We start from the raw sequence: 25,776 nt of genomic DNA, 5'->3' as shown, positions 1-25,776 counted from the left end.
ACTGCAGGCAACATAGAATAGATTTTAATCGCCGAACCGAGACATATTTGCTTGTCCCTTATTCATGCGTTCGTCATCCTCCAGGTGAGAAAACTATTTGCGTCCACTTGACTGATTAGTAGATCACTTGCTGTGGGGCAAAGTGTGGCTACAACTGCCTGATCTTACTTTTCCTGCGATATGAACTCGGCGTACAGAACGTACGTTTAAGTTTATTGTTGAAATTCTTCAAATGAGGACCGGGAGGAAAAAAAGAACCCAAGCATTTGCACGCTACACAAGTCCCACTTTCTCTGATGTCCTTGCGGCAGCACAAAACCGCGGCTTTTTATCACAAAGTAATTTAAATTAATGAGGTTAAAACAAAAAAGATAGGAACACGCAGGGAACAGCCTCCAGGCGAAACTATCACCCAGGCAGACACATCCCTGGAATGTTAAACTATTTCCCTGCGGATGTTATCTAGCGCAGGTTCTAAGGGTAACGGTAACTTTTTTCACTCCTGCCGAAAGCTGCAGTTAATATTTATTCCACACGAAGAACGCGTGCTTTGACGTTATGGTATTGATGGAAGCATTGATCGTAAGCATGGTCACAACGAATCCAACAGTGAAAGCCAATTATACATTAAACGAATGCGCATAGGGCAGCAGGTTCTTTGAATACTGTTTTTGTGGCTATTATATATTACGAGTGTCATTATTAAAAATTGTTATATAGCTGCAACAGGGGTGGAGCGGAGGCATAGTGGTTAGCGCACTACTCTGTAAACTCGTTGGCTTGAATTCAATTCCCGGTCACGACTGACATCATATGTGAGTTTTATTTGAACCGGTCCACCCTCCTTCACCAGCCTCCACCGACCGACCACCATTTTGAAGTGAGGTCAAGCAACCCGCCATGACTGGCTTGGCTTGGGAAGGCCTTCATCCAGCAGTGGATTGAGATAGAGCTGCGAGCTATTATATATAAACATAAATTGTTCTTAGGTAGATTACGGGATGGTGACGTGGTCAATGGGTCACACATTCGCTGCTGGTTGCAGAGGTGTCACTGTTGGAACGCGACAGCTGCCTTGATGAACAGCATGGCGTGCATTGAACTTGTAATAATTCAAGTTTCAAGTTAATTTACTAGGTATAGCCCTGTGAGCCATTCGGCTATTATTCTTTGGTTCTTTCGGTAAAGTCACGTATAAAGATAAAATAATAAATTAAATAATAGCATACGACGTTTCGATTGCAACACAAGCAATCATCATCAGGTATAAATGAAATAGCAACAAAAAATCTAACCAGAAAACTATAGACAGACATATAAGCAGACATATCACCAAGATACATAGAGAGAGCAACACAGGTACAGAGAGGGAGGTCGTCTCTGTGGGGTGGCCTTAAATAGACAGAGGGGGGCGGAGGCAGAGAGAGGGAGGGGTTAGAGAAAAAATGTACATGTCAATGAGTACGAAGAGACGCGTAGTAAAGTACGCAGGCTTGAACATTAGGAGAGAGGGAGAAAGAACACACTAAATTAAATAACCTAGCAAAATATCGAAATGTTATGTAATGCAACACATTCAGCTCTTGAATCGGGTGCAACCGCAACAAACACAAAACAAAAACATGAACAAAAAAACATCTTAAAGTGAATATGTCCACTAGGAAGTAGACGCACCGTCAACTTCCTAGTGGACATGAAAGATCCCGCGATGTCGTTCGCAAAAGTAGGCCATTGTGTGCCGGCGTCACGATCGAATTTACTCCCAACTTACTCGGTGGGATGATACGTGGCAATCATAAGCTCCTCACTGTGAAAACCTGACAGGACGCTCTTGAACAAGAACCATGAGACTCCGTGAGACTCTCCTAGGTCAACAAGCATAATAAATAAGTATATTTAAGCGGTTTATCATCTCTGAAGAGTTGTAACATTTACCTTCCATTATCCTTACTTTCCATTGCCTCTTCCGAAGTTTAAATTCCATAAGTCGGACAAATCGTCGCTGCGGCCTCCCTCGCTGAAGAAGAGGACATCCGAGGTGATTGTGGATGGCAAGAAAGACCCTGGCATGCTCAAGTACATTCGCAATCAGGTAAGAATGGTGCAAGTTAATTCGGGTTTGAAACAAACCCCTCGGATGCCAAATCTTAGAGTGAGAAGAGATCAGTTTCAGGTCAGGATCGTGGGTATTCATTGAAAAAACATTTTAAATGTAACTCTACAGGGCCTTGTAAGAGACATTCAAACTTCAAACTTTTTTATACTGTAGTTCACCTTAACGTTGATGTTCATAGACACAAGGCTACTTCGTGTCTTGAGGCAGATTTGAGATGAATTTGGAGCGACAGTGCCAAAAAAGCATGAAAAGGATCGGCCAAACGTTACAATTCAGAACGCTCTTGATAATCAGTCTTGAGACTCGGAGAAGCTTTTATGAATAAATACCTTATATTATTTCGAAGCATTAAACAATTCTCATTGTACACATTCCATAGCTCCGAACAGGCAGTGGCACAAACAAGGGACCGTGCACGTTCGGACAATAAACACAATGTTATTTAAGCCTAATTAACAATTTCCCGACAATCTTGATTACATTCAAACTGCAATTAACAATTTATGCCGATGAGAGGACGTCTTGTGCTGGAGCAACGGTGCCATGCTCCGCTTTTCTCATCGTCCCTGGGCTCCCGCTCTGACCTCGCCTCGTGCTCTCTGGTCGTAACGAGGTGATGAGCCTGGCCCCGGCTCCCCTGTCGCTGCTCATCAAGGCTGCCACCATCATGACGGAGGACATGTACAGCGACGTGCAGCCTGCAGCATGGGAGCTGCTGCTCAGCGTGGACGAGCACATGGCCGCCACTGCAGGTTCGTTGGCGTGTGAAAAAAACATAAAGTAAAGACGCAGCCCCTGCAGTTACTTGCTTGCAAGTCCCGATGCGTAATTTAGTTATCGGGCTAAAGGTCCGACCGAACGCACCCTCTTGTCAGCGCTGCAGCACGATGGTGTGCACGATCGTAGAACAGCGAGGGCATCCCAGTCTCATAATCGACCCCGCAGCTGGTGGAAGGGCCATCACTGCAAGGAGCTCCAGAGAGCCCCCCCCCCCCCCAACTGTCGTGTATCTATTTATAGTGCCATGTGGACAGAGTTGGGGGGGGTGCTGGGAGTGGTGGTGGTTTAAGAAACATGTCAATGAATTAAACTGCCATGCTGGAAGATCATATCGAACTGGCGACCCCCTGATTGTTTTATACTTGTTTTACTAAAGGGCTTCCGCGAGCCGTCGCTATCTTCCACGGTTTACGCGCTACAACAAAGATGCGTGTTGACCCCGCACACGAGCGTGTCTCATCATTCATTTTCCCTGGTGGACATAATCTCGGGCCTCTTTCCTCCTTGGGCTGCCTCTCTGTCGTTAGTTTTGACCGCTGGTCACTGTCCATTCTTGCCATGATGTGCTCTGTTGAGACAAGTACGTCTTCGGAGAGCAGTCAATTAAGCATGCACCACAAATAGTGCACAAATTTACATGAATCACATGAAACGCTGATGAAAATCCAGAGGCAAGCTTAGCACTAGGCACAGAATGATCTCCCCCCACCCCCAGAGCCTCCAGGCATGGCAAAGTCTCATCCAATATCGCATGACAAGATTGCACCTGCTGTCAACACACAACCCTATATCTCTCAGCGCAACAACGTTCACACGCGGTTGACTTCCTGTGCTCGTGTGGAACAGCCGCAATGTTCCTGCTGTGCGCGGTGAAAGTCCCCGAGCATGTGACGGACATGATCATGTCCGAGTTCCACCACCAGGACGCGACCCAGCGAATCAACTCCATCCTGCGCTTCGGGGCGTTGTGGCGATTCCGCTACCAGGTCTGGCCTCGGATGGAGGAGGGCGCACCACAGACCTTCAAGGTACCGGCGAACGCGGATCTCCGGGGAGAGAGAGCCCGCGGTGACATCGCGTAGCGGCGGCGCGTTGGCTGCTCGTTGCGGAGGTTCGCGGCTCAAAAAAACAGCGGCCGCCTTGCAAATTTGCCCGTTTGCAAATAGTTGTGGGCAGACGCGATCATCGATTCGGTTGGTTTTCAAGAGGGCGGGTCGCTAACGGCAACGTAATTGTGCACTTCGTGTCGCCTCGTATTTGAGTTGTTTCCGCGCTCCTCGCCGTTACGGACGGAACAACGGGCGGACAGGTCAAACGCGTCAACGCTTTCGGAATTAAGCTGGAGATAGTTCAAAACGAAGATTTGAAGGAAAGAAAAAGAGTGCAACGCTTCGTCTCCCTTTCTGCAGGTCCCCCCGCCGAGCATTAACTTCACGCTGCCATCGCCCATCCTGGGGGTGCAGTCGCTCCCCGTGTTCGATCCCCCGTGGGTGCCCCAGTCGACGGACAGCGTGCAAGACGCCATCAGCGAGGACGCCTCGGTGAGAGCATAGGGCATTGCAATGCGGGCGGGGATGGATTCAGTTAACTCAACTGGGGGCTTCTACATTTGGCCGCTATAAACCCACGACCTCTTGCGTACCAGGCGACGTAGTCAGCATCCCGCCACCGTGGCGAGACGTTGACTGTTTCTCTGAATTCCCTCCCCCGGGGCATTTCCCATCCCCAGAAATCGTTCTCGGCCAAGGCGGTGTCCCGCTCCCACCAGCGCGCCGAGCACATCCTCAAGAGCCTCCAGCACGAGGAGGAGCGGCGCCGGTTGGGCCGTGAGGCCAGCCTCATCACCACCGTGCCGCTCACGCAGAAGGCCGGCTTCGAGCCGTCGGCCGCCGCGGGCACGCCGGCCGAGCAGGAGGAAGGTGGGGGACCGCCCGCCGAGGCCGCCCCCAAACCCCCACCCCCCCCCCCCCCCCCCACTTGGGCCGTCGCGTCAAAAGTTTTCGCTTCTCTGCCGTCTCTCGGGGGGTTGGGGGTTGGTGAGGGGGACCGCGCCGTTGTGTCCGCAGCGCTCCGGTACGCTCGCGTCGCCGAGGTAAAGGTTTGGGAGGAGGGTGAGCGGCAGGTGGAGGAGGCAGCCTCTCTGAGGAATAGCGCCTTCCAGGATCGTCCCCCGACGTTCGCGTTTGTTCACGGGGGCTGTGGGTCGCTCACTTGCGGAGGTTGCCGCAGTCGGAGTGGGCTGGCGGTTTTTGTTCCCTTCGTATCATTCAACCTGCGGTGGAGTTTGCTACTGTCCCGGTTTCCTGCACTTTTACCATTTTTATTTTTTTTAAAAAGCAACCCTCGACAATTTTGCCCGTGCTGCTCAGGAGCCCGATCCGCGTGTTTCCTAAAGTCTCCTATCACGAATTTTTTGTGCGGCCGTATTTTTGTTTTTCTGAATTCCCCGACCTCCCCCCCCCCCCCCCCCCGTAAATTGTTCCGCCCAGACAACTCTGGCTACAATGTGTCTCACCGTGTTGCGTGTTGGTGTTGTGAGGCAGACGTCGTGCCCTTGTTTGTGCGCACGTGCATGGATGTGCATTCTAACGCCTTCAGGGCCGAGGTAACAACACAGGCAATCCCCCCGCCTGCCTCAGCTCTATATTGGGGCTGTCAGAATGCGCATGTCTTTGCTTGTGCGTGTGTCTCTGTGTGCGTGCGTGCGTGCGTACGCGCGTTTCTCTGTGTGCGCGAGCGTACATGTGGTTTTGTGTGTCTGTGCGTGCGTCATTTGTGTGCATGCGGGCATGCACGTGTGTGTGTGTGCGCGTGTGTGTGTGTGCGCGTGTGCGTGTGTGTGTGTGCGTGTGTGTGTGTGCGCGTGTGTGTGTGTGCCCCCAGACGAGGCGGGCAACCTGGTGTCCCGTCGCCTCTCCATGAGTCCGTCCTGTACGTCTAGTGCCTCCCACCGTAACTACTCCTTCCGGCGGGGTTCGCAGTGGTCTGTGCGCTCTGCAGCCAGCGCTGAAGGCATGCCCTTACCCATCCTTGTTACCCTCTTGCAAGGCGAATAGGAATACATGTGGAGACGCTGTTTCAACGTAAATGACGTATTTTACTATATTGACCAACAAAAATATGGATAATTATTTATGTAAATGGGCCAATGAGGTGTAAGCTTTGTTGATGTTGTTCCTGCCTTTGCGAACATCTCATCTTACTCTTGCATTGAGTCCGCTTGAGATGTTGGCGTCGGACGAGACCCTGCCACCTTTGTTCTCCATTGTGAGCGAGACGCGTTTGCAAGAGAAGGATGGCACCTTCCCGAACAATTTCAACCCAAGGCTCCCTTTGTCCCTCCATGCACTCCTATTGGCCTTGCCCGTCCGATGTTCGGTGACACATTGCGGTGCGCGAAAGGGGAAAGCGGGAAGGGTGGGTGGGGTGGTGGGGGTCATGGCAGATGTAATACCACCGCCGCGTACTTAGGGGACCACTTCCACAATTTCACACCGCCGTCCCGGAGTAGCTCTGCGCTCCCAGGGTGACTCGATTCCGTGTGCTCCTGCTAGAGGAGCACGGCACGGAGCACACGCCGACCCACTTCGCCCTGCAGCCGCCGCAGGCCATCTTTCCCGCGTGCATCTGCGCGTGCGTGCTGGCCGTCATCGACCTCATGGAGGACGGGGAGGTGCGGGAAGACGGCGTGACAGGTGATCGTCGTGGGGGAAAAGCGCGCGCGAAACGCGTCGCGGGCACTATGGCGGCCCGATGTTAACTCCGTCGCCTGGTGTGCAGGAGCACGACGTCGGTTCGATCACGACCCTGACGCCTGCTGGTCTGTTTGGAGGTCCGCGTGTTCTCCCCGTGGTCGTGTGGATTTCTTTTACTCCGGGCACCCCCCCCCCCCCGTCCAACCCGGGTTGTCTCTCCACATTTAGAATGAACGCGCGTTTGGAGTATTTGGTTGCTATACATTAGGGGCCGTCCATAAATGACGTCACGCACCTCGGGGGGTTGGGGGGGGGGTCAGACATTTGTGACGATGTGTGACGAGGGAGGGGGGGGGTTGTGAAATGTGATGTCACATCAAAATTCGGCAACTTTAAATAAATAAGGACAACACGTTCTACTTAATTAAATAGAATTTTTAATAAATGTTTTCTTCTACAACATCAGAGTGCAGCGCCACATTAAATACGCACTACAATGACAATAGTTTAACGTGATTTGAAGCATGTTTTACTTTTTTTTGAGGGGGGGGGGCAGAGCTTTGTGACGTCATATTTGAGGGGGGGGGGGCTGACTTTTTGTGACGCTGTGTGACGATGGGGTCAAAAATCGTCCAAAATCGCGTGACGTCATTTATGGACGGCCCCTTACCACTTTGTTGAGCTATCATTTGTGGCCAGGTCACTTCAGAAAAAGAGCGATTTAGCTCGGCGCGCCTTAACTGATAAAATAAAAATAGTTTAGAAGTGTACGCACGCACGTGAACACGAGCACAAGCACGCGTGCAGCAACACGCATGTGCACACACAAACACGTGCAGATATATAAACACATTGCGGTAACACACAGACAAAGAACCCCCATGGAGCCTTTGCCAGGCTGTTGGGGCAAGTGCTGTTAGTGAGCACCTGTGAAGGCCGGCACGGCACAGGAAGGAAGGTGGCCAGCACCACGCCCGGCCACCTTTGTCTCCCCAGCGCTGATGTACTCATTTAAGGCTGAGGTGATCTAGATGAGACCCAGGACCGGTTGAAATAGCTGTCACTCATGTTGACTGTTTGCAGGAATCAAACTCGGGTCGCCGGGTTCGTAGTGCAGCGCGCTAACCGCTACGCCACCGCTCATCACCGACGCACAGACACGCATGGACAATAATATGCACACAGACAAACGTAGACATGCACAAATAAAAAGACAAAGATCCCCCGTATAGCCTTAATTTACTTTTGGGGAAAGTGCTGTTAGCGAGCACCTATGAAGGCTGGGATAGTACACGAGGAGATGGGTGGTCAGCAACACTCCCAACCGCCTTTGTCTTCCTTGTGGCGATGTTTACACACCACACCAAATACAAATTTGAGGCTCAGTCGAGCTAGGGAAGGCCCAGGACCGGTTCAGATAATCGTCACTGGTGTTGGCCGTGAGCGGGAATCGAACCTGCGTCGCCGGGTTCGTAGCGCAGCGTAGCGCTAACCGCTACACTACCGCTCCCCGCTGTGCGTCCGTGTACACAGATACAGACACACGCATAATCCCAGGCAGAGTGTGCTCAAGGTCGTGACCTTTTATTGCAAAGAAGAGCTAAACAAAATATAACTCCCAGAGCTACGCAACTTATTCAAACATTTGATTGTAAATGTTGGACGATTAAAAAGTATGATCGTATCACAGTTGTAATCCTTATTACTTGGTTGAAATTAATGAAAATATAGAAAGGATAAAACATTTTTAAAGTATGTCGAGTTGTGATTAAGACGTGGGGATTTTAAAAAGTTATCTCTAAAACCACAATACGGCTATGCTAGCCAGAATAAAAAATTAAGAACCAAAACTCTTGCCCGCTTTTATCACTGCGCACGTGCATTGCGGGACAATTGATTTATCTAAGCCTTGACAATCTGCGTGAACGCTTGGTGCAGCGGTTCGCACGCTACGCCATTAACCCGTCAACCCGTGTTTGATTTCCAACCACGGCTAGAATCGACCGATAATCTGAACCGGTGCTGCATTCATCTCCCTTTCTTCAAACCGCACTCACCAACGTGGTTGAAGTGTGGTCCAACAAGCTCCCTTGACCCACACGACGTGGCGAGGCATTCATCCAGCAGTGGATGGACAAAAGGGCCGTCAACTTTTAAATTGTTAAAGCACACGTAAGAATAATCGTTGACTCGGCATATACGTAAAATACCAAAATCACTTGACCACCGCCGCTAACCATCATCATCGCATAGGTGCGTACGTTTGTTGAACTTCTTTCGCACCGTACGTAGCCAACCGTGCTAAATGGAGGTGCAGCTTTTTGCAGATAACCAATTCAAGAATCCTGGCAATGGCCCCGCAGTGGGTCGCCAAGCCCCGGTAATGACGAGACCGCCATCTGTGTGGTCTAACTTGACCGGTGCGTTGAGGCGGACAGTACTGAGCAGCAGCGCCTCGCGTGTGTATGTGTGTGTATGTGCGTGTGTATGTGTGTGCGTGTGTATGTGCGTGTGTGTGTGTATGTGCGTGTGTGTATGTATGTGTGTGCGTGCGTGTGTATGTATGTGTGTATGTGCGTGTGTGTATGTGTGTGCGTGCGTGTGTATGTATGTGTGGATGTGCGTGTGTGTATGTGTGTGCGTGCGTGCGTGTGTATGTATGTGCGTGTGTGTGTGCGTGTGTGCGTGCGTGTGTATGTGTGCGTGTGTGTGTGTATGTGTGCGTGTGTATGTGTGTGTGTATGTGCGTGTGTATGTGTGTATGTAGCCAGTGTGGGGAGCGGTAGTGTAGCGGTTAGCGCGCTGCGCTATGAACCTAGCGACCCGGGTTCGATTCCCGCTCACGGCCAACACCAGTGACGATTATCTGAACCGGTCCTGGGCCTCCCCTAGGTCGACTCAGCCTGAAATGAGTACGTGGTGTGTAAACATCGCCACTGGGGAGACAAAGGCGGTCGGGCGTGGTGCTAGTCACCCACCCCCTCGTGTACCGTTCCGGTCTTCATAGGTGCTCGCTAAACTGCACTTGCCCCTACGGTCTGTTAAGGCTTTCCGGGGGATCTTTGTCTTTGTGTGTGTGGCCAGTGTGCGCGGTGGCGCAGCAAGTGCTGTGGAACTGCCTGATCGAGGACCCTGCCCTCGTGCTGCGCCACTTCCTGGAGAGGTTCACGGTCAGCAACCGGCAGGTGCTTGTCCCTCGCGGAGACCCAAGCGGCATCGGCGTCATCATCGGCATCATCCTAATTTTAATTTTGGAGCTTTCGTGACTGCAGGAATTATTCTTTGGTTCTTTCGGTAAAGTCACGTATAAAGATAAAGTAATAAATTAAATAATAGCATACTACGACGTTTCGATTGCAACACAAGCAATCGTCATCATCAGGTATAAAAAGAAATGGCAACAAAAATCTAACCAGAAAACTATAGACAGACATCATAAAGATACACAGAGAGAGAACACGTATCGGCACAAAGAGAGAGGTCGTCTCTGTGACGGCGCCCCCGCCCCCTCTCTATATTTAAGGCCTCGTCACAGAGACGACCTCTCTCTTTGTGCCGATACGTGTTCTCTGTGTATCTTTATGATGTCTGTCTGCTTATATGTCTGTCTATAGTTTTCTGGTTAGATTTTTGTTGCTATTTCTTTTATACCTGACGATGACGATTGCTTGTGTTGCAATCGAAACGTCGTAGTATGCTATTATTTAATTTATTATTTTATCTTTATACGTGACTTTACCGAAAGAACCAAAGAATGAATCATCATCATCATCAAGTTGATTTCGTTGAACCAGATAAGAACTCGGTAGGGCAGCGTGCAATTTCATTGGCGAGGGCGCCCTTAGTCACCGGCGTAATGTCATCATCGGATACCACGGAACTAATTCTGAGATCATATTCGAGTGTGACGTCAGGTGGTCTCTTAATAACGCACGGAGGAGCTGCCTCGAGCCTAGTCACTCAAGGTCAAGCACAATTTGTCAAAGACTTTTACCAGAGAGTGTGCATTTTTTAGTATGTCCCTCGATACATTGTGGGGTGTAATGATGCATTGAGTCATTATCTCGATTCAGAAGCTCATGATGCACGCATCGTATTCATCATCATCATCATCGCCAGTCATGATCAATCCAATGCTGATGAAGTTCTCCCCCAAACCATCGCCATGCCTCCTCATGCTCTTGTAATGCACGTGATCTGATTCATCATTCCATCTAACAAACAAACAAGCAGGTAAGCACTTCATCCTCTAAACTGACACAGTGTCTGAACATTTGGAAAACACATGCTCGGTGCCCCTGTGCCGAGTGACGCATTAATCGCTGCAGGGTGTCTACCCCTGCTCGATCAGTCCTCTTCTCGTAGCCGCCGCACAACCAAGTGGCTGACGATCTTCCTCGTTAATTCTCCTGCAGGGCATTGTGGGTCTGCCAGCACTCTTCCTCCTCAATCCGGCTTCCAGTAAAAAAAAAAACACGAGATGCCCTATTTTTGTGCACCATCACTCTTAAACCTCTCTCTCTCATCAACAACACGCCTAGACCAGAATGGTGAAGTATTCTTAAATAACCCCCGTGACTGACACAGCATGGGGAGGCCTTCGTCCAGAAGTAAATTGACAAAGGAATATTAACCACATTCACGATCACTGTGATTTGCACACAACGTGCATGGACATCATGGGTGTAAACGTCTATTCTTAATCGATCCATCTTCTTGGTTCTTTCGGTAAAGTCACGTAGAATGGAAATAATAAAATAATAAAAATAAAACATAATAAAATAATTCTCACGACGTTTCGGCCACAACGCAAGCAGCCGTGTTCAGGTGGAGAGTAGGTCTGTCGAGTAGACAGAGTCTGAATGAAAAAAAATCGATCCATCGTTTATATGCCCAGCAAACCCCCTGTGTCTGCAGCATGTAGCATCTTGATAATATGGCGGTGTTCAAGTGCGATGTGATGGCTAAAATTAGTTTGTATTGCTTCACCCCCGCTGATCTGCAACTCTGCAGAGGACAATGCTAATGCAAGCGTCCCATGTGGATTGATTTCACGTTGTCACCTCTCTTCCCCGGCAGGAGGAGCTGATATTTATGCTGCGGAAGCTTCTCATAAACGTTGGGGAGTTGCCGCCTCAGACCTCGCACATCCTTTTCAATTACCTGGTGAGGCCTCTTGTCGAACAGGGGGGGAAATCACCATTGGTACCTCATTTGCCAGTAAAAAATATGATAATTGGTTTTTACCCTTTTATCTGGCAACAAAACTGACACCTTTTTTACGAGGAGTCATGTTTGCATGGACCACAATACCAACACCATGTGAGACTAGGCTCTAAGGAAAGCTGTCTTTCGGGTGTGGACCAATCAACTTCAAGGACAGTGCATACATTATCAGAGTTGTGTTTTTTGTTTGCATTATGACTGCAGGTATTGTGGTCTATGCAAAAATGACTCCTCGTAAAAAAGGTGTCAGTTTTGTTGTCAGATAAAAGAGTAAAAAAACAATTATCAGGGGGGAAATCGGCAAGCGGGCCCGTTTCTCCATTTGGGAGCGCGCATCAGTCGGGCCTGCTGCACTCGTTGTAGCAAAGCAAAAGCGTGTTGATGCGCTGCTCGGAGAATGTTGTCAAGCGGCCTGCAAAAGTGCTTCCCTTTTTACCCAGAGGACCGGAATGATATTTTATTGAAACAAAAATAATGTATTCGACTGTGATATGCTGCAATAAAAGCAAATACACAGGGGTAATTATCGGAGGAAATGATTTCGCAGATAATATTCCCTGTGCTAGGCTAACGGATGATGGATTGCCTCCTTTAGCAGTCAGCCACATTCCAAGCCAGCAATGGGAATTGTGTTCAGACCTTTGCTGGTTCGGCTCAAGCGTTAAATTATTACTTCATTGAGGGCCACCCCTACGAGTGAGTCCATCTGAAATTAAAATGAGTCTTCGTTTCTGTGAATGAGGATGTGGAAGGAAGCATTGATGGTTTTTCAGGAAACCTCCCTTATGTGCCAGAATAGAAATCTGAGTTCCGTTGGTCCCTCAGAACTTTCAACAACACGTTTTCTTATTACTGCATCGGTGTTCGAGCCTGTGCTGTACAGCTCTGCAGGTGTTTTCGTCTTGTTACCAAGTGTTTGTTCGGCACGATGTCCTGAAAGCACATCAGACAGCTACATATGTGTTATTGTTTGTGTTCGGTTTATTTTATTTTATCTCGCGTGTTTTGCTTTGTTCATCCACATTTTTTTTCTACCCTTGGTTAGATCGGTGTAATCTTGTCACAATATGAAGACGATTCCAGTGCACCACATTGTTTGTGTCATAGAATGGCCCCTCAGGATGACGTAAAAACTGCTTCTGGACGTCCCATTAACTATCATCACAAGGGGGGGGGGACATCTTTTACATGCCCTAAAAACAGTATTTGTTGCGTGTCATTGAAACCAAAACTGTTTAATAGTTAGGCTTAAATTAGATTTTTTTTATTTTCTGTCGTAGAGTTGATGTTTGATCCGACAGGTGTGTTTATCGGGGCGGTGACATGGCTGAGTGGTAGCTCGTTAATTCTCCTGTGGAGGTTTGTAATTCGAGTCTAGCAGCTGTCCGTGGTTCATACTGCGGATGAATTTACCATAAATACAACCTTCGTCTGCTTCGCAGTGGGCGTGAATGATTCTGTGACGTCATTCGAAAACGAGTAGGCTAATTACTTTATTGGGAAATGCCCATATGACGCATGCTCATTTAGAGGCTGGCATAGACTTTATGCTCCACAGGGACAGCTCTCACTGGAGGGGGTCGATCTCCTCGGCTAGACTGCAGCAGGAATAGGGAATGGTTCCAATGAAGTGTGACACGTGTGTATGAAGAACTTCTTTCACACCGTACGTAGCCAAACCTTGCTAATCGTAGGTGTGGGGGAAGGACAACAAACGAAACACAAAAAAGCTGTTTTAAATAAATACGTTTTAAATTTTTATTTAAAGTGCATAGCTCCAGTGCTTACTCTATCGGAAGGAAGAGCGTTCCAGACGGCTGCAGAAGCGCGTCTGAAAGCGCACGATGCAGTGCCCGTCTTTGTTCGATGGTTGGCCAAAAGCCGCTAATACGAGGATGACCAGGAGTTTGCGCGATGGGTTTATGCCGGGGCATTTTATCGCCCCGCAAATACGAATATTTCACCGTGTATTCTGCTCTTACAGATCGGGCTGATCATGTACTTTGTGCGCACGCCGTGCGACTGCGGGGAGGAGGCGGTGGCCGCCACGCTCACGTTCCTGTGGCAGGTGGTCAGCTTCGTCGAGGGCCTCTTCATCAAGGACCTCAAACAAACGCTCAAGAAGGAGCAGTGTGACCTCAAGTTGCTCGTCACCGCCGCCATGCCCGGTAGCAGGGAGGGGGGACTCGAAGCGATCGCTGCCTTAGCGAGAGGAGGGTTGGGCGTCCGTGCCGAGGGCAGCGCTGCGCGACACGGATAGCCCTTGTCAAGGAACCAAAGCAAGCGGGTGGCGCCTGGCGACTGAGACGTTTTAGAGGGAAGGGCGGGGATGTCGAGCTACAGCTCTGGAAGGTTTCTCAGACGCGAGTGCTCGTGGCCAGAGGTCGCAACCGGGTACCCGATACCCGTACCCTACCCAATACCCGGCTACCCGTACCCGGCCGGGTACGGGTAGCCGTTTGCGACCCTGGTGCGGCCGGGTATGGGTACGGGTAGACCGTGAGTCACTGGTGAGTAACTGTTTGTCACTCATTTCCCAACGTCTTGTCTCTTCTCACAATTCAAGTTCCTAGAATCAACCCACCCGCGCCTGCAACATGGCTTCATCCCAGAGGTCGCAATCAGGTACCCGATACCCGTACCCTACCCGTACCCGGCCGGGTATGGGTAGGGTACGGGTACGGCCAGGTACGGGTACCCGTTTGCGACCTTGGTGCGACCGGGTACGGGTAAGGAATCAAAACCCGTTTGCGACCTCTGCTCGTGACCCACCACAATCCGGCTTTGCATATTTACCAAGCTTCACTGTTCAGAAATGTAAATTAAGCGGTTACCGAATTCGTGTGCCGATTGTGCCATCCGGCATCTTGTGGCGAGACAGAAAATCCATGTGGAACTCTTGCAGAGGTGGGCACCCACCCCCTCCCCGTGTTAGAGAATGGAAGCAGATATCACAGAGATCATTCTAAGAGCCCTTCCAAGTATGACTGGCTTGTAACTTTATCATCCATCAGTGGGGCCCACCGTTAGACTGTTCAATCCAGGCTACATGCAATTTAGTATGAATTCTATTTTATTGACTTTACTCCTTAAACTCATGATACAAGAGAAGTACAAACAATAATATAATGATGAAAAAACAACAATTGCGCGTGCAATTGTGACCCTGATCCTGAATCGTCACAATAGAATCACTGGGGGGTGGGTAGTGGGGATTCATCTCTTATACATGGTCTGCGTGTATCGGTGTGGTTATGTGTTTGTGCCTTTTCCGTGATGCAGGCACTAAAACATTGGTGGTCCATGGTCCAAACGAATGTGACATTCCAACACAGCTTCCCGTGCACGAGGACACACTCTTTGAAGCCGTGTTAAAGGTGATGCGTCTTGGATGTGTATATGTATGTGTGTACTGTATGCAGGGCCGGATTAAGATTGTGTAGGCCCCTGGGCTGCAGGTACTGTGAGGCCCTCAGTAATATTTGCTCAAGGAAAACAAAGTTAAAGAAAAATCTAATTTATTTTTACAAGGCCAACAACAAATACAATTCAGCATTCACAAATTTAATAACTTTTCACTTAATCTCTGGAGGCCCTGACTGTATGTATGCATGCATAAATGTGTGTATATGGGGAGCGGTAGTGTAGCGGTTAGCGCGCAGCGCTACGAACCCGGCAACCCGAGTTTGATTTCTGCTCACGGCCAACACCGGTGACGATTATATGAACCGGTTCTGGGCCTCCCCTAGGTCGACTCAGCCTCAAATGAGTACCTGGTGCGGTGTGTAAACATCGCCACTAGGGAGACAAAGACGGCCGGGCGTGGTGCTGGCCACCCACTCCCTCGTGTGCCGTGCCGGCCTTCATAGATGCTCGCTAACAGCACTTGCCCAAAAAGTATACTAAGGCTACTTATTTATACAGAGGATATTTTTCTTTGTATATGTATGTGTATATTTATGCATATACCTCTTATTCAGACTGGCATCAGTTGTGTGTATGTGTGTACATTGGATGCATCAGTAAATAATTGTAATGATTGTAACAGTATAGATTGTATGCATAGAATGTTTGATATTGTTCAGTATGAATCCTTTTGTCGAGGTTATATGGAAAAGTTGCCGGTGGTGCACTGGATCATACTTTTTTAAAATTTGTACTACGCAAGCGAGCGGAGATTGGAAACCGCCGCTGTATGCTATAATACTTCATTGTGTTGCTTTTTGTTGCCGCTTATCATCCCTTAGGAGAGTTTAGAGTTCTTCAATATCCCTGAGGCGCAGTCTGAAAACTGTTTTCTGATGGACAGGCGTAGGAACATCATCCATTACAGCAAGGTGATGCCTCGCACCAACCTCTGCAGACCTCTTGTATTTCAATGATTACGCGTTTGCTTCTGCAATTGTTTTATAGTCAAAGCAACAGTTTCACTTTACGACCTGTGAGTTCGGTGTTGCCTGCGGTGTCGCTGTCCCACCGTGACCCCTAGACGTACGTGCGGGACATCTACCCCTTCCGCCGATCCGTCTCGCCCCAGCTCATCCTCGTCAAGATGGACCCGGAGAAAGGGGCGACATTAATCCAAAAACAGGTTATTGCGGCATTCTTCATATCGTCGTCATCATGATCGTACTATTGTTGATTTCTTGGAAAGATGTTGGCGTGTTTAGCACGATTAGCACGGTTGGCTACATGCGATGCGAAATAAGTTCAACATACACACGTAGCATTCTTCATTTCGTCCACAACGCGAGATACAACGGGGATTAATGTGGCAAAAATCGGCGGAAGGTAATCCAGTGAACTACTTGCTCAGCAGCAATGCATCGATGACGTCTGCAAGTTGAAAAGTGTCAGATGTTAAGCGACTCCCACAGAGTGCAACGGCGTGTTTGGACAATATATTCTAAGGTATTCGGTAAAGTCACGTAGGTAAAAAAATTTAATTAATAAAAGTAAAATAAAAAATAAAATAAAAATCACGACGTTTCGGAGGCAACACAAGCTTCCGTCTTCAGGTGGAACCGTCACAGCACGATAGCTGTATCAAGTAAAATAAATTCCAAGAAAACAGTCCTTGTATATATACTGGTTGAGGGTGGGAGGAGCCAAGGCAGGCCCTGAATATATATTTTTTGGACAAGGTGAATAGGATCCCCCATTTCATTGCTTTGTAACCAGGGCCCTTTCTAACCACCACCACCACTGCGCGCAGCGAACCGCCGTCGCTGCCCTACACCGCGTGTAAAAGCCACTTGCTGCCCGCTGCTGCGCTGCGTAGGTTCTGACGCGGAAGCTGGAGGAGGTGGGTCGCCTGCTCTTCGCCAAGGCTCTCACGCAGCACATGCCGCACAGCCACCTGCAGTCCCACGTCTCCGTGCTGCAGGAGGACCTCCTCCGCCTGCCGTCCTTCCCCCGCAAGGCCATTGAGGCCGAATTCTCGCTCTTCACCGACCCACAAGGTGACGACGGCACTTTGAGCCCGATTGCGCTATCGCCGTAAAGCTAGGAGACGGAGTATCTGTTTGGAACCCTCGCAGTGCAGTGGATTACCCTGTGCGCTGGCGAATCTCCAAATGAAGGTAATATCACAGAACTGTCTCTAAGATTAATAATAAAGTTTTTGGGTTTAGATCGCGTTATTTATAAATGTGTCGTAACCCTCCACCACCCGACACGGCCAATCAGCAAAAAAGTGTCACGTTTACAAAAGACAAATAGTTCACTACTTTAGCCCACCGATGTATTGAAGAGTGAATCCACAACATTTACAGTTTTTTTTAGTACGACGTTTCGCTGGTAATTACATCCAGCATCATCGGGCAATTCGCCAGAATGGTAACGCGATCTAACCCAAAAACGTTTATTTTGAATAATATTGGTCGCGAAAGCTGACGTGTTAAACTGTATCTAAGCTCCTTAAAATATCACCTTTTTATCCACACACCAAGGGGTCGCTGTATCATTTGGTAGTTTGAGATTTGACATTTCTCAGAGCTGGAATTTTGCCAATTTTAGTGCAAAAAAACATCTAAATTTGTTTTTTTTGTCAAGTTATTGGTGACCGCACTGAGGCCATGAGTGTTTTACACTTGAGATCTGTGTTGCATCACAGGCGGGCTTGCCAGATCTGAACTCCGAATCTCAGCCGTGCCGGCTCAGTGCTCTAATGATCGAGTCCACCTGATCACCTCCAGACTTTTTTCTAACCATAGCAGTATAGCCTCACTTCAGCGCTTCTGGCTCTTGCTTAGGGATGGTCGGGTAACCATGTTTGTTGTATTTATTTTGTTTAAAAAAACCTGGAGTGCCTGGAGAACACCTGAATATGACGTGATAACACGTGTCTTCTTGACATATCGATCAAAATTCACTCATTGTACTGCGTGAGGGCACAGTGTAATTGGAGCGGTCCACGCCATTTCAATCTTTATGTGATTATTTTCTATGAATGCCTGTTCCATATGAAATCTCTTCAATTGCACCTTACCATATAGTCATCAGTCTTCTTTGCTCTACAGTGTCCTACCCTCCTCTTAAAATAAAGCAAATGCGCGCTCTATTTATACAGAGTCTCAGGCATGCGGTCACACGAGATATCCAAACTGTGTTGCATTGTATGCCTTTATTAACAGGGCCACAATCTATGACAAAGTCACCCGGATGTGCAAGATCTTGTCAGACCTTGAAAGCTAAGCAGGTTTTGTGCTTAGCTGTTGCTTGGATGGGCAGCTGCCATGCTATAAGACAAAGGTCGTACGCCGCTGTGGGCTGTAGGGGACAGTGCAGCACAATCCATCGCCGTGATCGTAACGTTCGCCTTCCCTTTCCTTTGACGACGGTCACTTCATCGCGCGCTTTTCATGCGCACTTCTGCGGGCCCGTCAGAAACGCTCTCCCTTCCGATGTAAGGAAGCCACTGGAGCAATGCACTTTTAAATCGAGATTGAAAACTAATTTCTTTCGAACTGCTTTTTGTGTATCATTTGTTGTCCTTTCCCCGCACCTCCGATAACCGCGGGTGCGAAAGAAGTTCAGCATACATAGACCCAGCGTGGCCAAAGTATGGTCAAATAAACCCGCACAGCCCGCGAGCCCTTGGGGAAGCCGCTCATCCAGCAGTGGATTGACAAAAGGGCCGTACATGTATACATCGACTCATGCTCCGCCGTTTTTGCGCAGGCAAGGAGCTGTTCGCCGTGGACTGCCTCCAGAAGCTGCTGTGGATCCGCTTCTTGGAAGAGATGTTCCTGGGCATGCCCAGCGAGTTCCCGTGGGGCGACGAGGTCATGCTCTTCCTCAACGTCTTCAACGGCGCCCTGCTACTGCACTGCGAGGACAGCTCCCTGCTGCGCCAGTTCCTCGCTACCACCATCAACACAGCGCTCCACTTTAATCATCTCTTCTCGCTCAACGGCTACCAGTGGATCCTGCCCACCATATTGCAGGTAGGCTGCACGTGCTCTCTGTCTCTCTCTCTCTCTCTCTTGGATTATTGGTCCCTGTATACAATTTTTTTTTTTCTATAAATCATGGTTGGAGAGCTATTTCACTCCTAGAGACAGAATATAATTTTTGGAATGCCTCTGGCCGGCCACACATTCACATACAACGCGGTCACTTCTGCCACTGCAAGAGGGCTCTAGCAGTGCCGGAGGATACTGAGAGCATTAAATCAAGACACGACAGTGTAACCAGTTCATACTATTCCCCTCGAGTACCCGATTAGTGTGGCCAAGATGCTTGCGGTTACGGATGCATATCGTTTGTAGGTTGGTTTCCACCGTATCACCATGAAGCCATGGGCCATTTGTTCCATTTACCTGCTGTAAATCATAACATTGGTGTGTCGTTGATGACTTTTTTTTATTTTCGAAGCCACAAAGTTTGATGGACATTAAAATGTGGCATTGGATCTATTTGGCCTCTCACCCTCAAATGACTGGAAGGTCTGTCTAGTCACATGATGCTTGTGGCGTCCTGCAATTGGCCACCAGCACCTTTAAAATGGCAGTCGGTGTGTCGAGTAGGAACCTCTGAGGACTGCAGAGGCTGTGTTGAAGCACAGGCAGGACAAAAAAATGCCGGGAGAAATCTCTTGTCTGTGATCGCTGCTTCTGCTTACGCGGCACGGCAGCAGCAGCCTTTTTAAGAGGAATGTAAACCCTTGAATGAAAATTGTATTTCTTCCAAAACAAAGAAAATAGTTCAATTTACTAATTAATTGACGAAACAAAAAAATGAGGCTAAACTGCTGTCATAACGTTTGTAGCTTCCAACGTTTTCTTAGCACGGCTGGCTACATACGGTGCGAGAGAAGTTCAACACGCGTACATCCACGCGTCGTACGTATGCAAGACGTGGGTTATATTTAAGGATCTGCGTTTATTATTGGCGCTTAATGATGCTTCTCCTGTCCCACTTCAAGATGGCGCCGTTTGATGAATACGTCTCCCTGACTCCTCTTTAGGGCCATTTATGTAATAGGTGGCCTGCAATGACGTGGTGTCCCGAGACTGGTTCAGCCATCTGTTTCCCCCAGCTCCTGTGCACCGAGTGGGACATCCGATGATAAATAATCCACGACGATGTTGTCGGTGTCGGCTTTGCGCGTGGAGATTAATGTTACGCATGAGATGTTTTTTTTCTTTCTGGGGAAGTCGATTTCTTCCAGGGATTCGCTGCCCCCCCACCCCCTTACCCCTCTTCCTCATGTTAAAAACCCCCCCGACAGATTTGATATCCATTCCAGAATCAGAATAAAAAATGGAAATGGTGGTTTGATAATTATGCTTGCCCTGCCTGTATATTTCCTGGGAATACTCAGCTGATAAAATCTGACATATCGTTCGGCCCCCGGGCGCCACAAAATGTGTGCGGCTATCGCGTAGACATGTCAGCTTGAATACGCGTCAAACTGAACAAAATATCATAAACATTCTTTAAATATATTCCAATTTCAATTTTTTATTCACAAAGACAGACCAACCCGAGGAGGTTCACCTTGTGAAAAAAATCCAACCGCCCTGCTATTAACAGCCACACATCTGCATGTTCGTACGTTCAGATCGGATCGTGGTTGGATGTCTCGTGTTCACACCTCATTGGCAATGCGCGATCGGGGTCATAATCTCGCCGCGTTCAAATCGTGCTCGGCTGCAATCAGTCACGTCACAGGCGAAGGCCCTTCTCCCATATCTCGGCTCTGAGGAAGGGTCATTGCCTGGAACGTCGCCCCCAGGAACAGTTGTTTTTCTCGCTGTGGCAGTGTTAATTGATTAATGCGTCCGCGTGATTTTTTTTGTAACTTGTAATTGAGCATCGCTGCTAACGCGGTCCTCAGACACGTTCACGTCCGCTCGCTGCAGGTGTTCACAAGCTACAAGAGCAACCCTCTGCTGCGAGAAATGATCGAGTTCGCCTGTCGGCAGTTCTACATCCTGCATCGCAAGCCCTTCCTGCTGCAGCTGTTTGCGAGCGTCGCTCCGCTGCTGGAAATCTCCGTGCGTGTTTCTAATTTTGGCGTCGTTGTTGCCACCTGCAATGTGCGCATGAGAATCAATTGTTTTACATTTTGTTAGCTGGGCAGACAGTTGCCGCTGTGAAGTCAACTTCACCAACTTAACGTCAGAAATCAGAGGCTAATAAGGGTTAAAGTCTGGATAAGTGCTCGAATGGGTGACCTCCATGCACAATTGGTGTGGGCAGGAGAGGGCAGCGGAGCAAAACCAATTGTTTATCCACGACTATATTGCTCCCAGGTCTATGCTCCCTGCCTTCATCAACTCGCACTGACCAGCATGGCGAAGTATGGTCGAAGCTGCACGGCATAGGGAAGCCCTCGTCTAGTAATCAATGGATTGCCAATAAACGGCTGCAGATGTGTATACCATGCTGAATACATACGACACTGAAAAATACAAACAAGAGGGCATCTGCGGACGTGTTTAATATCCTGTCCTCAAAAAAACGTTTTGACCCCCTCTCGTAGCATACGTGCACTTCTCGCGCGCGTGGTATTTGAAATGCGCGCGACATATGAATGCACATTTCACAGTGCTGCATATTGCATGCGCTGACGCCTCGGTTTATTCAGTCGTTTGTTTTGACCGCGCCCCCCCTTTTTTTTTGGGCGGCCGGACCCCCCCCCCCCCCCCCCCAGGATTCCCCGGGCAGCGGGGCGTCAGGGGAGGTGTCCCCGCAGTGCCTCTTCGACCTGCTCATCTCGCTCGAGAGGGACTCTAAAGACACCCTCGACGTGCTGGAGCTCGTGAAGGCCGAGAAGCCCCTCAAGTCCCTGGGTGAGCGCTCCGTCGTCTCTCTCTCTCTCTCTTCCCCGCTCTGCTCGCTGCTGCCTTTGCTCCCCCGCCTCCACCCCCCCCACCACCACCACACGCTTCGCTGCCCAACCTCTTGACCTTCTCACCGCTGCTAACCGTGCGCACACCGCTGCTGCTCATCAACGCGGGGCTTGTTGAAAATAAATAAAGATTTTTTTTTTTGGAAGATGAAAATGAAACGTGCGTTGAACGTCGCGTTGTTTTGTTCGCACACCCTCCGTTTCAAAATCTATCGCAACTAAAGCATAAGAAACCGAACGTAGTTTCAAATCTTGGACAAGAGAGGAGATGAGGAAGGAGGGGACACCTGAGGACACGAACTGGTGGATTGTACTTCACCGTTTCTCATTCCGATGTACGTCATCGGAACTGAATCGGAAGAAACATGAACGCAAATTAACTTTATCGGTACCGAGGCTCCCACAAGGCCATGCATGAGGGCGTGGCACAGTTTGGCGCCAGCTATCGTAGAGTGCGATCATGCCGCTTAAGTTCTATGCGGTGAGCAGCAATGTCTTTAAAATCAACGACGCTACGCCTCTCTGAATAAAATTTACGCCTTCATCCAGCAGTGGATTGACAAAGCGAAGTAGACTAATCCTGTTATATGAAAATGTCGATAATTTACATAGTTGCCGCATAAAACACACACGCGCGCAGAGAGGCACTTCCATTCCAGTTGAACGATTTAATATACCAGAGTGCACGTGCAAATGAGGCCGTGGCGAGCGGCGCTAATGAACAACGCGAGTGACCCACGCGCCCCGCCCCCCCCGTGTCCCCGCCCGCTGTCTCCGCAGATTTCTGCTACGGAAATGAAGACCTCGCATTCTCGATGGCCGAGGCCATCAAGCTGTGCGTGACGGTGGTCGCTTACGCCCCCGAGTCCTTTAGAAGGTACCCCACGATGGCAGTCGTTTCAATGTCCACCCCCACCCCTCACCCCTCACTTGGCAGGCATGGAGATTTGTTTTTTTTTTCTTCTAAACAGCGAGACCGCCTCCACCGGCGGTGTATCGACCTTTCAGACGACTCAGAGTTAATGAAAGCGGTAAGGGATGCTGATGTTGTATCGACTTAACTGACAGCCGCATAATAAGTATGGCACTTAATGTTCCTGCTGCTTGGCTATCGAGCCGCTTGGGTGGTGGCACCGGAGCGAGTGCGATGCACAATCGGCGTTGGGGAAAACAAATATATACGTATAATAATAAATAAACGCAAGCCTAAACTGCTCCCCTTTGTGTGAACCCGACAATTCTGAAAACACAGCGGACGACAAGAGTTCACCGTTTGCGCGGAGCGCCGCAGTTGCATCTGGGAAATTATTTTGTTTTCAGTTTGCGGAACGTTTTGCAATCGCGGAGTTTGACTTTTGAGTCCCTTTGCCCATCGTACGTATATGTATGTACGTACCTTGAACTTATTTCGCGCCGTACATAGCCAACCGTGCGAATCGGAGGTCTGCGGGGTGGGGGGGGAATGGACAACAAACTAAACACACAAAAAGCAGTTCTAAAGAAATGAGTTTCAATGTAGTATAGTGGTGTAGTGTACAGTATAGTGTAGTGTATACTGTATAGTAATGTGTAGTGTATAGTAGTGTAGTGTATAGTGTCGTGTATAGTAGGGTTTAGTGTAGTGTATAGTAATGTATAGTGTAGTGTATGATAGTGCAGTTTACAGCGTATTGTACAGTGTAGTAAGTGTAGTGTAAAGTGCAGTGTGTATATTGAACTTCTTTTGCACCGTACGTAGCCAACCGTGCTAATAGGAGGTGCGGGGGAAGGGCAACAGACCAAACACAAAGAGCAGTTTTAAAGAAATGAGTTTTCAATTTAGATGATTTAAAGTGCGTAGCTCTAGCGGCTTCCTAATATCGGAAGGAAGAGCGTTCCAGACGGCCACAGAAGCGCGTGTGAAAGCGCCACGCGATGCCGGGCAGCCGTCTTTAACTCGGCTGGAGAAATTGTGCGCTGGTCCTGATAACACAACATTTATTTTTCAAGGGAGCACGGCGTTTTGTGGCCAACCACACCGAGTTCTCGAACGTGCGAACAGACGGTGAATGCAAACTCGTCCACGCGATTAATTTTCGATTTAAAGCTTTCGTGACTGCAGGGATTCATCTTCTTGGTTCTTTCGGTAAAGTCACGTGACTTTACCGAAAGAACCAAGAAGATCGTCCACGCGATGTCGCAACGTTTATTTATCGTCGGGAGGAGGTGGAAGGCCTCTGCCGAGTCAAAACAACGTGGGAAATTTATAGGCGATTTTAATCCGGAAAACCGCATCTTCTCTTCGGGCTGACCGTCAGAGATGTCTGTTGCGGGGAAAGGCAAGGGGGTATGTAATTTATTTTGTAATTACACCTCAACTGTGAATTACGCCTCAGCTCCAGACGTCCATCACGTCAGCGGGTGTCACAGAGCGTTGCCTCGCGTGGCCAGCTCCGCACGTACCGATTTGGCACTGCGCACAATTCCTCGGTGCACACACACACACGCGCACACGCGCACGTGCTACAAAACTCAGGCATGTCTGACAGGCATTGTCCCACTGGGATTAAAGGTCCGCAGTGTGGACTTGTTTTTTTTTCAAATAATTTATTGTAAAAAGATTAATGACTCTAAAACTATGTTGAAGGGAGAAGCAGTGACGCACCATGTTGTGAACCCGGTGAGCTTCGATTCCTGACCATGGCTACACTCAGTGGCGTCGAACATCTGAACCGGTTGTGCAGACCTCCCCCACTCCCCCACTTAATAACAAGCTTGGTGAAGTATGGTCGAACAATTCTCATGACTGACACAATATGACGGAAGGCCTTCACCCAAGCAGTGAATTGACAAAAGGGACGAAAATTTGAAATTAACAATAAAAAAAATCACGTACAATTGCAGCTCAGAAGTTCACGAGAGCCTTGCCCGACTCTTGCCTTGACCTCCCTCGCACACCCCTCACCCCAACGCCGCTCGTGCCAGCTTGCAGATGCTGAGCGTGGTAGAGGCGCTGGTGCCCTGCTACCTGCAGCGACTTAAGACGCTCACGGTGCAGCTGGAGACGCCAGCGGCCGCCCGGGAGGAGATCACCGCCATCGCGAACCTGGCAACCTGCGTGCAGGCGCTCCTCTACAGCGCCGAGCCTCTCACTCGGTGATTCCCCCGCCCCGAGCCGCTCAGCCCAGGGGTGAAGGGGCTTTGGTCGGTACCGGTCGAGGTGGCGAATGCTACCAGGGTCCACAGTGGGCAGTGTCGACCATGAGCAGTGTCCATCATGGACAGTGTCGACCATGAGCAGTGTCCATCATGGATAGTGACCATCATGGAGAGTGTCCGCCAATGACAGAAAGCTGTACATACCGGATCGTTTATAGACACTCTTCATATTGGTTCTTTTATTTCGTAGATATTTAAAAAAAAAATCTAATTCGGATATTTTTTCCCCTTCTAAAATCATATTCTCTGTCAAATAAACCTTTTTTTCATGACCGTTCCCCGTAAAATAGCTATTACCATGACCTTGCTATCTGGCACATGCGTGATCTAGAGATGCAATGCTCGAATTTTTTTTTTTCATTGTGAGCATTTGCCACCTCGGGTGGTACCGATAAACGATT

General features: G+C 49.0%; 1 protein-coding gene across 1 annotated transcript in view; it reads left to right on the top strand.

Moving 5' to 3' along the window:
• Positions 1 to 25,776, top strand: part of UNC80 (unc-80 subunit of NALCN channel complex) — a 118,780-nt gene that overhangs the window by 59,547 nt on the left and 33,457 nt on the right. Inside the window, exons 31-50 of the mRNA XM_078597260.1 lie at positions 1,988 to 2,092; positions 2,730 to 2,868; positions 3,743 to 3,924; positions 4,306 to 4,437; positions 4,626 to 4,815; positions 5,780 to 5,908; positions 6,451 to 6,591; positions 9,676 to 9,776; positions 11,671 to 11,757; positions 13,802 to 13,985; positions 15,100 to 15,194; positions 16,065 to 16,154; positions 16,307 to 16,408; positions 17,099 to 17,279; positions 18,515 to 18,517; positions 19,000 to 19,265; positions 21,186 to 21,320; positions 21,980 to 22,118; positions 22,958 to 23,054; positions 25,142 to 25,312. Coding sequence (XP_078453386.1) covers positions 1,988 to 2,092; positions 2,730 to 2,868; positions 3,743 to 3,924; positions 4,306 to 4,437; positions 4,626 to 4,815; positions 5,780 to 5,908; positions 6,451 to 6,591; positions 9,676 to 9,776; positions 11,671 to 11,757; positions 13,802 to 13,985; positions 15,100 to 15,194; positions 16,065 to 16,154; positions 16,307 to 16,408; positions 17,099 to 17,279; positions 18,515 to 18,517; positions 19,000 to 19,265; positions 21,186 to 21,320; positions 21,980 to 22,118; positions 22,958 to 23,054; positions 25,142 to 25,312 — 2,669 coding nt within the window. The remainder of the gene's footprint in view (positions 1 to 1,987; positions 2,093 to 2,729; positions 2,869 to 3,742; positions 3,925 to 4,305; positions 4,438 to 4,625; positions 4,816 to 5,779; positions 5,909 to 6,450; positions 6,592 to 9,675; positions 9,777 to 11,670; positions 11,758 to 13,801; positions 13,986 to 15,099; positions 15,195 to 16,064; positions 16,155 to 16,306; positions 16,409 to 17,098; positions 17,280 to 18,514; positions 18,518 to 18,999; positions 19,266 to 21,185; positions 21,321 to 21,979; positions 22,119 to 22,957; positions 23,055 to 25,141; positions 25,313 to 25,776) is intronic.

Source organism: Lampetra planeri, chromosome 8 (genome assembly GCF_965212315.1).
Source record: "Lampetra planeri chromosome 8, kcLamPlan1.2.h2, whole genome shotgun sequence".
Taxonomy (NCBI): Eukaryota; Metazoa; Chordata; class Hyperoartia; order Petromyzontiformes; family Petromyzontidae; genus Lampetra; species Lampetra planeri.
The sequence above is the reverse complement of the archived record's forward strand: the minus strand, read 5'-3'. Positions and strand labels throughout refer to the sequence as shown.